Here is a 13,662-nt window from a genome sequence, read left to right on the forward strand (position 1 = left end):
AAGCGCTTTGATTCTTAGATATAACGCTTCCTATGACCTTCTTTAATCTCCCCGCTAAAGCTTTAGAAATGATTTTATGAATACAACCGATCAAGCAAATAGGACGATAATCGTCCAAACATAACGGGTTGTCCGATTTAGGAATTAAAGCTAAGAAAGAGGAAGAAACCGACTTGGAAAGAACTGCTCCCGAATGAAAGTCCCTAAAACACGCCACCACTTCATTTTTGATAAAGTTCCAACATTTCTTGAAGAAAAGAATGGAATACCCGTCCGGTCCCGGACTCTTAGCACTGTCGCAATCCCAAACGGCCTCTTTAATCTCCTTTTCCTAAAAAATGGCAGTTAAAGCAAATCTACTTTCATCGGTTAAAACTTTAAAATGGTCTCCAACTAACTCCGGCCGAAACACATCCCTCTCCTTGAATTTATTCGCAAAATGGTCAAAAACCTCCTCTCTCACTTCTTCCACCGAACAAAGCTCTCCCCTAGAACTTGGAAGAGACCCAAGAAAGTTACGAGACATACCTCTCTTCATAACCGCATGAAAAAACTTACTATTGCAATCCCCATCATTAAGCCACTTCATTCTAGATTTTTGAATTAGCATATTCTCCCTAATTCTTAAGTTCGTCCAAAACTTCCTATTCGCGCACCTCCTTGCAAACTTATCCTCTTCCCCTTCCGAGTTAATCTCATCTAACTCATTCAGCTCCTTGACCTCTTCCTCCATAGACAAGTCTATAACACCAAAAACATTCAAGTTCCACCATTTAAGTCTAGGTTTAAGAAGTCTCAAATTTTCCTTCAAAACAAAATCTCCACGACCATGTACTTCCATCTCCCTCCATTCTTTTTCAACAAAACCCAAGAAATCTTTGTTCGAAAACCATTCGTTATTGAATTTGAAAGGCTTCGGACTCCAATCTTTCTTATCTGACATAAGCCACACCGGACAGTGATCCGATATATCTCTATCACCTATACGCTGTCCCACCCCCCCACCAATTCACTATATTATCCGAAACCAGAAAACGATCCAATCGGCTTTTTGACCTCCCGTCTCCGCTAAACCAACTGTATATCTTGCCCTTACACGGAACGTCCACTAGACCAATTTTAGTGATAAATCCAGAAAATTCTTCCCACTCTTGCAAATTACCCCCTCCTGTCCTTCCTCTTCTCTCCCTACTATTTTTAACCGAATTGAAGTCGCCCGCTATCAGCTTGTCGCCATCCTTATGTTTGTTTTTTAAAGCCACCAGTCTGACCCAAAGCTCTCTCTTCAACCTCAAACAACACGGGGCATACACATTACAAATGTATAACACCTTTTCCTCATGAATAACTTTAATTCCTATGTAGCCTTCCCCCCTGAAACTGCTCACAACTTCCACCCTCCTAGAATTCCACAGAAAAATATCTCAAACTTCGTTTTTAGTTCCTCAAAAAAATTTCTTCAAATAATGGTCCTCATAAAGTTTTTCGTTCACACTTTTGATCCCTTATGTCTAACGCTGTTAACAGAAGCTGACGTGGCACGTCACGTGGCAATGCCAGGGTGGCAAGATGCTGACATGTCATGTCACGTAGTCAAGGTCAATATCTCATTTGAATTCATAAAATTTCGTAGTTAATCGGTAGCTAGAATCGTAGCTAATCTGTAACAATTGTATGTCAGGAATTTTGGTTTTAAAAGAATGCATGTTGATAATCAAAAGAATGCAGTATTTTGGTTTTAAAAAATACTCAATAGGGCATCTGGCGGGCAAATATGGTCATGTCGGTGAGGCTCTAGAAAATTAAAGCAATCAAATACATTATTCACAAGGGGGGTTGGTTTTAAAAAATACTCAATAGGGCATCTGGCGGGCAAGTATGGTCATGTCGGTGAGGCTCTAGAAAATCAAAGCAATCAAATACATTATTCACAAGGGGGGTCACAACTGCTATGGAAATCAAAATGGTCTTCTTCTCTTTCCTAAAGTTATAGTCAATGTTAACTGTCTCCCTCCTAATTCTGTTTGTTGTTTCATAAGGAAAGAGAACGAAAAAAATTAAAAGTTATATTGTAAAAGTTATATTAAATTAACCGATGGAAGTACATGTAACATGCATAATTCTTTCCACCCTTCTGCCTTTGGGTTCTTGCAAGTGTTGATTACTAATGAAGACGTTAATTCTAGAAAAAAAACTGTTTTCTGAACTTTATATCCAATTGTTCTCTTTTTGATCCATTTATCTTCCTATTTGAAAATTGTCAACTTTTCCTTTGTAGAAAAGAGGTATAAAATAAGACTTGATATGGTGTGTGAAGATAGACCAGGTTAGTAAAGAGGGTATACAAAGCAACCTTAATGAGCTTTTCTTTTGAATTTCAATTTTCTTCTAAAAAGATATATCCGCCACGTCAGCATCTTGCTACCCTAGCATTGCCACGTGACGTGCCACGTTAGCTTCTGTTAACGGTGTTAGATATGAAGGACCAAAAATGTAGGCGGGAAACTTTATGAAAATCATTTACAGAAAGAAATTTTTTGAGAGACTAAAAATGAAGTTTGAGATATTTAGAGGAACCAAAAACTTATTTAAACAAAAATGAATCACATTCATTTTTTTTCTTCTTTTATAAAATAAATAAATTCAACAAAATAATAATAATTACATATTCAACTAAATAATTCTAATAATATAATAATAATAATTTTAGCTTAAACAAATTAATATTTAAGTAATTTTGCTAATTATAATTGGATACGGATATCCGTGGGTACGGATACGTCAAATTCGTATTCGTGTCCGTAAGGAAATAGATAACTAAATATCCATTTATTTTATCAATGGATACCCATTAAGCTATCAAACCTGTACCCGTGACAGATTTTACCGCGATTACACATGGATATGAGTTTTTTGCCATCCATATATACGACAAATAAAACTTATATAATATATCTAGCATATAATAACTTCTTGTTATGTGGTTTTTAACTTCTTGTCAAACAAGATGTTCTATCAATTGAAGAAATATGTCGAGCGAGATTTTCTATGCAGGATCATACGACATCGCGTCTGTAAACAAATGGACTTTTGGAATATGTTAGTTTGTTACAGATGTAGAATATTATGCAATCCTATGTTGCGCTCGATTTATGGGTAGAAGATTTTATCTGTTTTCATGATGTATTCTTAATTTCTAAATATAGAGATTATTTAGGAAACAACTAATGATTGAAGCCCTATAGATGTGGAGAAGATCTTGGGGTTTTTTCAGCAGTGCCCTGCTGTGTTTTTGAAGCTCAATCAAGTCCAGAAGATTGTTTTAAATAGAAAGAAACAAACCTAATTGAAGCGTGGAACTGAGAGTGTGTTAATTGTTCATTGTTTAGGTTTTGTGCATTCTTGTCAATTGTGAGCCTCTCTAATATCATCTTGATAGAATAATAGGACTGTCTCTTTTGAGTTGTAAGTTCAGTTAATCATTCATAAGCTTTGAAGCATTGGGTGATTGTGTATTCTTGAAGTGTGTCTTATTAAGTTTTGAACTGATAATCACGGTTGCGATTGAGGGGGATTGACAAGGGTTTCATACCTAGGTGAGTCTTAGGTAGAAGTATAGTACAGGTAGTGGTTAAGTGAGAAGACAGTAAACTGGAGGTTGTTTACATAGGACTTTGAATATTGATAATATTATAGTGGACTTATCCCTACCTTGGTAGCCACTAGAGTTTGTACACCGAATTAGGTGAACAATTATGTGTGTTCATTTACTTTTCAGTATTATTTTATTTATATTTTCCTTGTCATTTTGTGTTTTTTAGAGATCAGTATCTTGACATCTCTTAGGACATCTGAGATATGAATACTAGAATTTCAAATCTCTCATGGTCGTGATGCAAAACAAAAAGTCCTTCTCATCGACCAATTTTGTTAAAGGTGTGTTGAAGCAGTAAAGCGAAAAGCAACAAAAGTTTTTGAAGTATTTATCTGGGAAATTATCGTCTCCACAGGGACAGGGACTAGTGCATTGAACTGTCGTTCAACAGTTTCTGCTATTATGAGTTACGATTGAATTGGTAAAGCATTAAAACAGAAAATTAAATATCAACACAAAAATAATACATTTTTCAGAGAGAAGAGACTTATCAGGCATTGCATATAATCTACTTCTCACAAACTTAAACTTATCGATCAGTTATACTCAACCTACAATACTCATCAATATCATCAAGCATCGCTCACACCCTAAGTCATTTCTAACCCAAAGTAGAGAGAACTACTATATCATCTCAGCTACAATCTCTCAGCCAACCTCAACAACATAGTAGACAACCGTATTGCTCGCGTCGATGATCTCTCAACCAACACAAACTACACAGAGGCATTAAGCTTCGATACCCACGGCGAATATTAGCTCCAAAAACTATCTCTAGAGTCTAGAACTAATAGATATCCATCCCTAATCAAGATTTGTGTTGTATATGTCTATAACAACCCAAATCCAAACATAAATAAAAAAGATTAAGGAAGACATCAATAATGATTTGTAAAGCAAACTTTGTACAACACTGTGATTAACAAATATACATGAGTTCAAAGTAAAATCATATACAAAACCCAACCAAAGAGAAATGCACAAAGAAGAAGAGAAATGAACCGATTGATGATCAATCCACCTCTGATCATCCAAATGCAAGCTCCATAGTTTTTTTCTAAGCTAACCTATCTAAAAAATGTTTGGTGATGGAGTGGGAGCAAAAAATACCCAAACCATAACCTAAAAATTGTGTTTTTGGCCCTTAAAACGTGTTTGTGTCCAGACCGCTTCGCCCAGCGGATAAACGGCTCGCCCGGCGGCTCAACACAACAACTTTTTCACGTTTTTTTGGTCAGCCAGGCTCGCCCGGCGTGCTCAAAATTTGCCCGAAGAATTACACCAGAGACAGCATAACATTCTGCACTCTCTAAATAAGCATATTTCAGATTTTCAGGGAGTTGTTTCATGGCATCAAAAATGTTAAATTTTGTGATAATGTCACCAAATTCCATGGACATGATTCCATCGTCAACATCAATTTTTATTTTTACCGTTTTCAAGAACGGTCTGTCTAAAATGATGGCAATCCTGCTTGATTTAGGAGCGGACATTAATGTTATGCCTACTTCTGTTTATAATAACCTTTGTCTTGGTCCTTTGCAGCATATAGGTTTAATCATTCAACTTGCAAACATGAGCAATTCCCACCCCACTAGAGTAGTGGTTGTGAACTGTTGGCTGTAAGTAAGACTCAACAACAAACTTGTGTGGTATTTGTACTTCTCATGAACAACCGAAAGGTCTTTGTCCCAGTTTGCAAGATGAATCGATCACTGAGTTGCCTCAAGCTTATGCAGCAAACCTTTACAATCAAGGCAACAATCGGAACAGGTACAACAACAGCCCACCCAACAGCAGTGAGGGAGCCCCATAACTCTTTGATCCTTGATGTTGAGGACAATTGGACACTAGTTTCTTGAATCTTTCTCAATACTCATCTAATGACTCATTGTCCTGTCTAATGCCACGTATCTCTTTTCTGATTGATGCAGCTCTGGAGGTAGGAAAATATCTCTCTAAGAACACTCTTTTCAAGCTTATGGTAGCACTAACTTTCATGTTTTCTTTGGGTGTAAACAGTTAACCTAAACACTTGAGAGTTGAATGGAAACAGTTTATCTTGTGAGACTCTTGATGCTTGTGATGTACTTTTAGGTAATCTATTTTTCATATCTACTTGAATGTCACAAAAGAATTTCTCACTAATATCATACTCTTGAAGCTTAGAATTAGAAGTTAGCTTGCACTATGTATCCAGAGAACCTTTGAGATTGCATGCTCTGTTTTGTTTTTGTTTTGAAGTTTTTTCGTTTTTTTTTAATTTTGCTCGGAGTGCAAAAGTTTAAGTGTGGGGAAATTTGATTAGTGGATCTTCAGGCACACTCTTCTCCTGTTATACTTAGCCATTTCCTTAGTTTATTTCATTAGTTTCACCACTTTAGTGTGTTCACATATTTAAGTTTGTTTCTAGCTTTATTTGATTTTCGTATGTTATTTTCAGCATTTGAGCTTTCAATAAAAAAATTCATAACTGGAGCTATGGGAATCGAATTGAGACGTTCTAATAGTCATTGGAAATATAAGAGAAAGAGCTACAACTTTCATGTTGAAGCCAGAAACTGATTCAGACTGTAGATGCCTCGGAAAATTTGTTGAAGTTTCAGTCATTAGAAACATTTAGTTTTTGACCGATTTTTTGGGCCGGGTTTTCATGTTTTTGACCTAGTAGGGTTATGACCTGAATTTATTGTTTTCACGTATACCTATGACAGTCGTGTACTGTTCGGAACACAACATTATTCACGATCAAAATTTCTTTGTCTTCTGTACGAAGTCCATGGAGAACTAATCGATCCTGACAATTTGTTGTATTCAGGTTCCGACCTTGACGTTATTATAATTTTAATTCAGTTTTTTTATTCCTTTCAATATTATTCTATGTTCTTGCATGCTTAATTCAAATTGCCTACAGTATATTGATTTAATTCGATTGTTTGCATGATCCTAACCACAGTCACGTTAGCGTTTGCTTAATTTGTTATCGTGTCCGATCAAATCATGTTTGCTTAATTCCTGAAACTTAATACCGTTTGCTTAATTCGGATAGTAGGATCATACATCACACGATACTCATAACTCTTTTCAATGAGTTTGTAATCGAATAGGAATAGATAATCCGCTTAGGAGATTGGAATCACGATAGTCGATGATAGATAGGAATCGAATCAACAAACTGACTTTTCAGCTTATTTTGATAATCACTTATTTACTCTTTTGCTAAATCGAACCTTAAACCATAACCCTTCAATTCAATTTTGATTTGTTAATAAAAACACAAGAATCTTCTTGATACGATACTCAAGTTGTCGTTACCGTTAACTATATTTTCTAAATTACTCGTTTCTTATCCGTGCGCAACAACGGATCACAAGCTTCAAGAGTGAGAACAATAAATTGACAAACAGTCAAGTAATAATCAATCTACCACATGATATCAAAAGATACATGGGTGACTTTAGACACGAGAGACTCTCAAAACCTGAGGCTTCTAACCTTCCCCTAATTTTACAATTGTGAAAAGAGTTGGTTACATTAGGTCTAGGTCTCTCTTTAAATACTACTCAACAGTCCATGGGCTTCGAAATCTTCACCCAAATATTACTTGATCCACAAGCTAAGGGATGCACAAATTATGCAGAAGATCTCCTTAAATCTTGCAACACAATATTAAGTTTCCCAAATTATCTCAATATCCAATTTTAGAAACGTATGTATAGCTGAAGATTTGATCACTTGTTCCAGATTATATATTCTTGACCTGCGAAAATTATTGAGATATATCTAAAAGAAATATCATTAAATCAAATCAAATCTTTCAAGATTTAAAATAGCTTGTATTGATGTTCTGGTTCAACATATCACAACATCTGTCACAACATTTGATTTTTCAATATAAGCCCATTCCCTTGTTGTATCTGTTTGATCAAGATGTTAGGACATCTTACAAGAACCATGCTTTAGAAAAATTATTGTCAATCCTAAAACCATGGTACTAACAGACATTACTTATGAATAAATAAATAACAAGTTAGGATAGAGTTTTAGGTTTCGCATTTGGAAAGCATCACATAGTTTGTCTTTTAAAGTGCCAATCTGCTGAGATGATGTTCCAACATCTGTTTAGACATCATTCCCTTTCTCCATGATTGTACTATTAAATTTGGTTCTGGAGTATACAAATTTTTTTCTATCTGTAGAGTAAATCTCTCTGGTATCTTTGAAGGAGATGATGAAGATTTTTTATTTTCCCTTGTTATAGATCATCCAGATCATCTTAGAAAAAAAAAATCATCAATAGCCTTATAGATAGGCCTTTGTTTGGCAAGTCTTACACTTTATATGGACCTTATTGGTCCCATGATAGAAAGTTCTAGAACTTTGTTAACAGTCTGATAATATCAATTTTGGTATGACATCTCATCTTGCTTTGATCATTAAGCATGTGGATGAGCGAGTGGTTTCTTGAGGTACCACACGGATAATAAATGTCATTGGACTTAGCTTCCTTATCAGTTTTCATTTATCTCATTAGTGACTAGAAAATCTTCATTAGTAAAACTTGTCTTTATACCTTGGTCAAACAGTTGACTTAAACTAGTCATTAGTTCTTTTAGCAAGAAGAACCTCATCAAGACTAGGAAATCTTGTTCCATCCAGTTTCTCAATTCTCTCCACTTTTGTATCATTGCCAAATTGACATGGAAGATAGAGTGATACATAGAGTTCACCATAACTCATTTACTCCAGTCATGTGTCTGGAACAGCCAGTATCCAAGAAGATATACCAGTCTTCTCTTGCAATAAAACTTAAGGGGAACACATTCCTTGAGTATTATCTGTGCTTGGTGAACCTTTGGGAATGACACAATTGGTAAAAATATGGGTAGTATGAACACAATGTCTTGGATTCGAATCTTACCGTTGACATAAATCACAATATAAAAAATTGTATTGATTAAATTTAATTTTAGTTTTTTATTTTAGGCAATTTTTAAAGATTTTTTAAGATTGTTTTCATGTAATTCACCATTTTATACATTTTTTAGTCAAATTTTTTTTTAATTTTAATTTATTATTTTGTGCATTTTTTGGTGGATAAGCAATGTAAAATCCTGAAGTAACAATTTGCACTGGCACACTTTTTGTACATACACAAAATCAAGTCAACCCTCAACATTCTCTCTTTCACACCATTGCATATATCTCATATAGCTTGCCATTAAACTTTTTCTCACCAACATAAAAAAAACCAAACCCTTCATTTTACATAGCCTCTCACTCTACAAACAACAACATCACCAATAATGGAACCACTTACAAATCCAACAAAAACAATGGCCACAAAACCAATAACAAAATCCTAAAAACACTAATCACTGTATAGTTGATGAAACTGTTTTTGTTTTTTTTCACAATTCTCCAACCTGTGACTGTGACATAAAGTAACAACAAATTAAAGAATTGCACCCTAAATCAAACTGTTGCTATTAACTTTTCTTCAAACTCTCAAGTTCTGCTTTGTTTTTTCATTGAAAAAACTGTAAATGCCATGAGAGAAGAGAGATGGAGGTGTTAAGAGGAGCGTATCAGTGTCTCTCTCTTCGTGTTTTTTTTTAATAAGCAATGATATATTATAACATAGAGCACCAATGGTGCTCATCACAACATTACAAAATGCCCAGGCAATTCACAAAGTTACTACTTATTACAATTGCATACAAACTAACTAAAGGGAAATTATACCAGTCATAAAAGGTACATCCAATTTTCTCTTTACTAGCCATCCACCACCAAGTAAACATCTTCACATTATGCACTATTTCTTCCACATCTCCCACTACATTGTTAAAGACAATATCACTTCTTTGTTTCCAAATGCACCAATAAACAGCCGCCCATATTTGTTTGTAATTTTTTTCTTTTTATTATTTTTAATTAAAATAGAAAATGTGACACTATGTGATTGGTCGAATTAAATTGGAAAAGGTCAAAATAAAGAAATTCCAACGTGATGAGAGGAGGAACCCCTATATGCATTATGTTGTTAACTTTTTTATTATTATTATTTTAAGGTAAACATTCAAGCATCCTTGAATTTATTGTTGGGTATTGGTATCTTGAAAAATACTTGCATTAACACAAACATAACAAGTGGCTTTACAAACAACCAATCACAAATTTTTATTAATTAAAAAAACAAAAATATTTTTTTCTCTCTCCTACTCAGTCACAAACACCCCATGAATCCAATTAAAAAAAAGTTAAATTTTAAATAAATTTAAAATTTTCTCTTTTCTTATTGGTTGTTCCTAACACTAATAATTTATGTTCGTATACATGCAAGCTTTTCTCTGGTATCTTTATCCAATCAAATAAAATTATTTTTTTGCTTTATCACCTTTTAAATTATTTTATTTTAAAATATATTAAAATTTTCAATTAATTGTACAAAAGAGACCAATATCCAACTATTTATCGTCGGTTACTAAAAATTTACTTTTAATTAGAGTTAATTAATTGGGGTTTTAGATAGGTCAATATTTTAAAATTTGTTTACTGCAGAATGAGGAGGCTAGGCGCCTCTTTTGGCCTGTTAGGTTTAGTTTTATTTTTTTCTTATTATTATTTATTATGTATTAGTCACCAAATTTTTTTCTCTTTTAGTTAGTTTTGTTAGTCATTAGATTTTTTCTTTTAGTTAGTTTCGTTAGTAACTAAAATTGAATTGATGTAGATTATTAGGGTTAATTATTGAATTAAATTATTTAATTTTGTTACTATTAAAGAAAAAAAGCCTTTTCTTTTATTAGATTTTTATTTAGTTTTATTACCTAATTTACAAAAGAAAAATTATAAATGTTGCAATTCCTTTTATTTTGGTAATTTAGTTCATTGTGTTTTTTTTTTCTTATTCATTAGACTAGTTTAGTGTAGTTAGTTTTAGAAAATTTCTTTGCCAACCTCCCAACCTTCTAGTTAACCTCTGGTGAAAAACCCAAACTACCCCTGACTTCAGAAATAAACTTCCGAACTGCATGACAAAGGTGTTTTCGGAAGTTCATCTCCGAAAGCGCCTTTTTTTTTAAAAAATTGTCTTATTCCGGAAGTTCATTTCCGAAAACACCATTTCGGAAATGAACTTCCGAAACAATGCGCGTTCTGCAGATTAAGCAGAACACTCCCCCTCCCCCATTCATTTACCATAATCCAACATCAAACAACACCAAAGGCGAAATTTTGTTAAAAGACTTCCAAGGCAACATCAAAGGCTCCAACAAGCTTCCTATACTACATTAAAAAGCACTCCAACCTCTTCAATCGGTAAGCATTATGAGTTTTAGATCTATGCTTAAAATTGATATTAGGGTGTTTACAAATAGGAAAATATGTATTAGGTTAGGTTGGTACTGGTATTTAGGATGTTTAGAATGTGTAGACATAGGTTTAAAGTTTGATTTTGGGGTCTGCCATTGTAGGTTGCAGAAAAGCTCTGCGCAGGGGTGTTTCGGAAGTTTATTTCCGAAAACACCTCCATCCCAGTTTCGGAAATGAACTTCCGAACTGTATCAGAAGTGCATTTTTTTTTGTTTTTTCATTTGTCTCGCATATTAATCGATTTCGATTGTTTACAGGAACATGTCAGGCAACCAGTCAGCACGCATCAGACAGGGCAGGGAGTCCCAGACTGCGTCGGCTAGACGCGAGCGGGCGGCGGCGCAGCTGACGTCGACACGCGGGCGGGGCCGGGGACGCCGTGTGCACGTTCCACAGGACTTGGTGGAGAGTTCATCTGCTTCAGGCTCTAGGAGTAGGCTGGCTCGGGTATCTTCTTCCCGCCAGCGAGAGGAGGAGGATGAGGATGAGGATGAGGAGGAGGTCATACCGGATGTTGACCCTCCAGTCGGGGAGGAGGAGCAGGAGGAGCAGGAGGTGGATAGCTATCCGGGAGGGCCTTTTGACACTTCCCTGCTGATTCACTACCAGGATCACGTCGCTCGGCGGATCTGGGAGGGAGAGGTATTTTTTTTAACTTAGCCGTTTATTTGTCACCATTTTTTATAATTTTACCGTTTATTTATCGCTTATTTGTTTTTTTTTTGTAACAGGAGAGAGAGCCATTGAAAATGGTGAACCACTCCAGGAAGATTTTCGGTCTGTTTAAACCAGCAGCTCAGTGGTTTAACGACCATGTGCGAGGTTCAGGGCTTTGCGGGCTCTGCATGACCGGGTACACCACCATCAGCACCGGCATGCAGGGGGCATTTGTGGAGCGCTGGCACAAGGAGACGTCTTCTTTCCACTTGCCGGTGGGGGAGTTGACGATCACCTTGCATGACGTCCAGTGTCTTCTCCACCTGCCTATTAGGGGGCCGCTGTTGGACCACTCCAGGATCCAGAGGGTCGAGGCCATTGAGTGGATGATGCACTATTTGGGCCTGCCGCACGAGGTTGCTCACTTTGAGTGCGTCACGACTTGTGGGCCTCATGTCCGGTTCACTACACTGAGCATCTATTTTGAGTTCCACCTGGACGCGGCGGCCGAGGCCGAGCAGGAGCATAACGACCTATTCAGGGAGTACCACCGCGGCTGCGCTCTCCGGTGCTGGTACATGCATGTGGTAGGTGCTGCATGCTTTGTGGACAAGAGTGCCAGGTACGTCGACGTGGCCTACCTCCGCTATTTCATGGACCTGGATACCGTTCACCAGTGGAACTAGGGGTCAGCTACTCTGGCATATCTCTACCAGAAGCTGAATGAGGCCTCCAACTGGAGGACGAGGCAGTTGGTCGGATCCTGCACACTGCTTACGGTACGTTTTATTTTAATACATTATCATATTTATTTATTTATATATGTTTCGTATTTAATTTTAATACATTATCTTGTTTCTGTTTCAGAGCTGGATCATCTCCTACTTCTCCCGCATCCACGGCTTTCACATCGATCCTGCGTACGTGGACGCCATGCCCAGGGCCGCCAGATACGCTCTCCAGAGGGGGAACGATGCGGTGGGACCATATCGTCTGTACTTGGACCGCACGATGCACGACGACGTCACCTGGAGGCCGTTCGTCGACTACGCTCAGATTGTCCCCTTTGACGGCATTGCTCTATATTCAGGCTGGTTGGCATGCGGGACCGGCATCATGGTTCGATATCTCCCTGAGCGGTGCATGCGTCAGTTCGGATTCGTGCAGCGGATACCCAGGTCACCCTTTGAGGCTGCTCCCGACACTGTGACCCGAGTGCAGCTCACTGCCATATGGGAGCATTGGGAGGATCATGTGGTACCGCTGGAGTACCGTCTCACTCGGGTCACCCAGGACTGGCACAGTGAGGAGGGATACGTCACATGGTTCTACCGGGTGTCACATCCTCTTCTGAGACCCGACATTCTCGGCGCTCCTAGGCCAGCACACGAGGAGATCCTGGAGAACCAGCAGGCCGAGGATGATCACGCCATTGATCTCATGCCGATCTGCCAGCGGATATCGATGCTTGGGCGGGACGCGTTGGATCGAGGTATCGTTGATCAGGGCGGTCCAGAGGCAGTCGCCGTGATGGAGATGATCGTCACTGATGCGGGCCGTGCGGCGGGGTACAAGCGGCAGAGGAGGGCCCAGGGTGAGAGGGTTAGGCATACCCAGTAGTGGTCGGGTTTATTTATTTTTTGATTTCGGATTGTATATTCCGCACAGTATTATTATTATTTTCGGATTGTATATATTATTTTCATCGGATTAGTATTTTTTTTTTGTTTATTTATCATATTAGTATTTTCAGTTTATCTATTGCTTATTTTATTTGGCGTTTGCGTTTAATTAAAATGCGAGACTGTTATGAAAAAACATAAAAAAAAAACACAGTTTCTGCATAATTCGGAAGTTCATTTCCGAAGACACCCCCCATGAGGTGTTTTCGGAAGTTCATCTCCGAAGGCACCCCCCATGGGGTGTTTTTGGAGATGCACTTCCGAATTAAGGAAATTTTTTAAAATAAAAAA

The 13,662-nt window shown here is 37.2% G+C and overlaps 1 protein-coding gene across 1 annotated transcript; it reads left to right on the top strand.

Annotated features, from left to right (window-relative positions):
• The first annotated feature begins 12,305 nt into the window (after nt 1-12,305).
• LOC131648135 (uncharacterized) lies at nt 12,306-13,393 on the top strand. The gene is made up of 2 exons (XM_058917917.1): nt 12,306-12,468; nt 12,557-13,393. The coding sequence occupies exon 2, from the start codon at nt 12,623-12,625 to the stop codon at nt 13,307-13,309; it is 687 nt and encodes a 228-aa protein (XP_058773900.1). The 5' UTR covers nt 12,306-12,468; nt 12,557-12,622; the 3' UTR covers nt 13,310-13,393.
• The last annotated feature ends 269 nt before the right edge of the window (nt 13,394-13,662 follow it).

This window comes from Vicia villosa, linkage group LG2 (assembly GCF_029867415.1).
Source record: "Vicia villosa cultivar HV-30 ecotype Madison, WI linkage group LG2, Vvil1.0, whole genome shotgun sequence".
Lineage (NCBI taxonomy): Eukaryota > Viridiplantae > Streptophyta > Magnoliopsida > Fabales > Fabaceae > Vicia > Vicia villosa.

Excerpts from the sequence above, each read along its gene's own strand:
- LOC131648135 (XM_058917917.1), top strand. The coding sequence starts at position 12,623 with ATGCCCAGGGCCGCCAGATACGCTCTCCAGAGGGGGAACGATGCGGTG.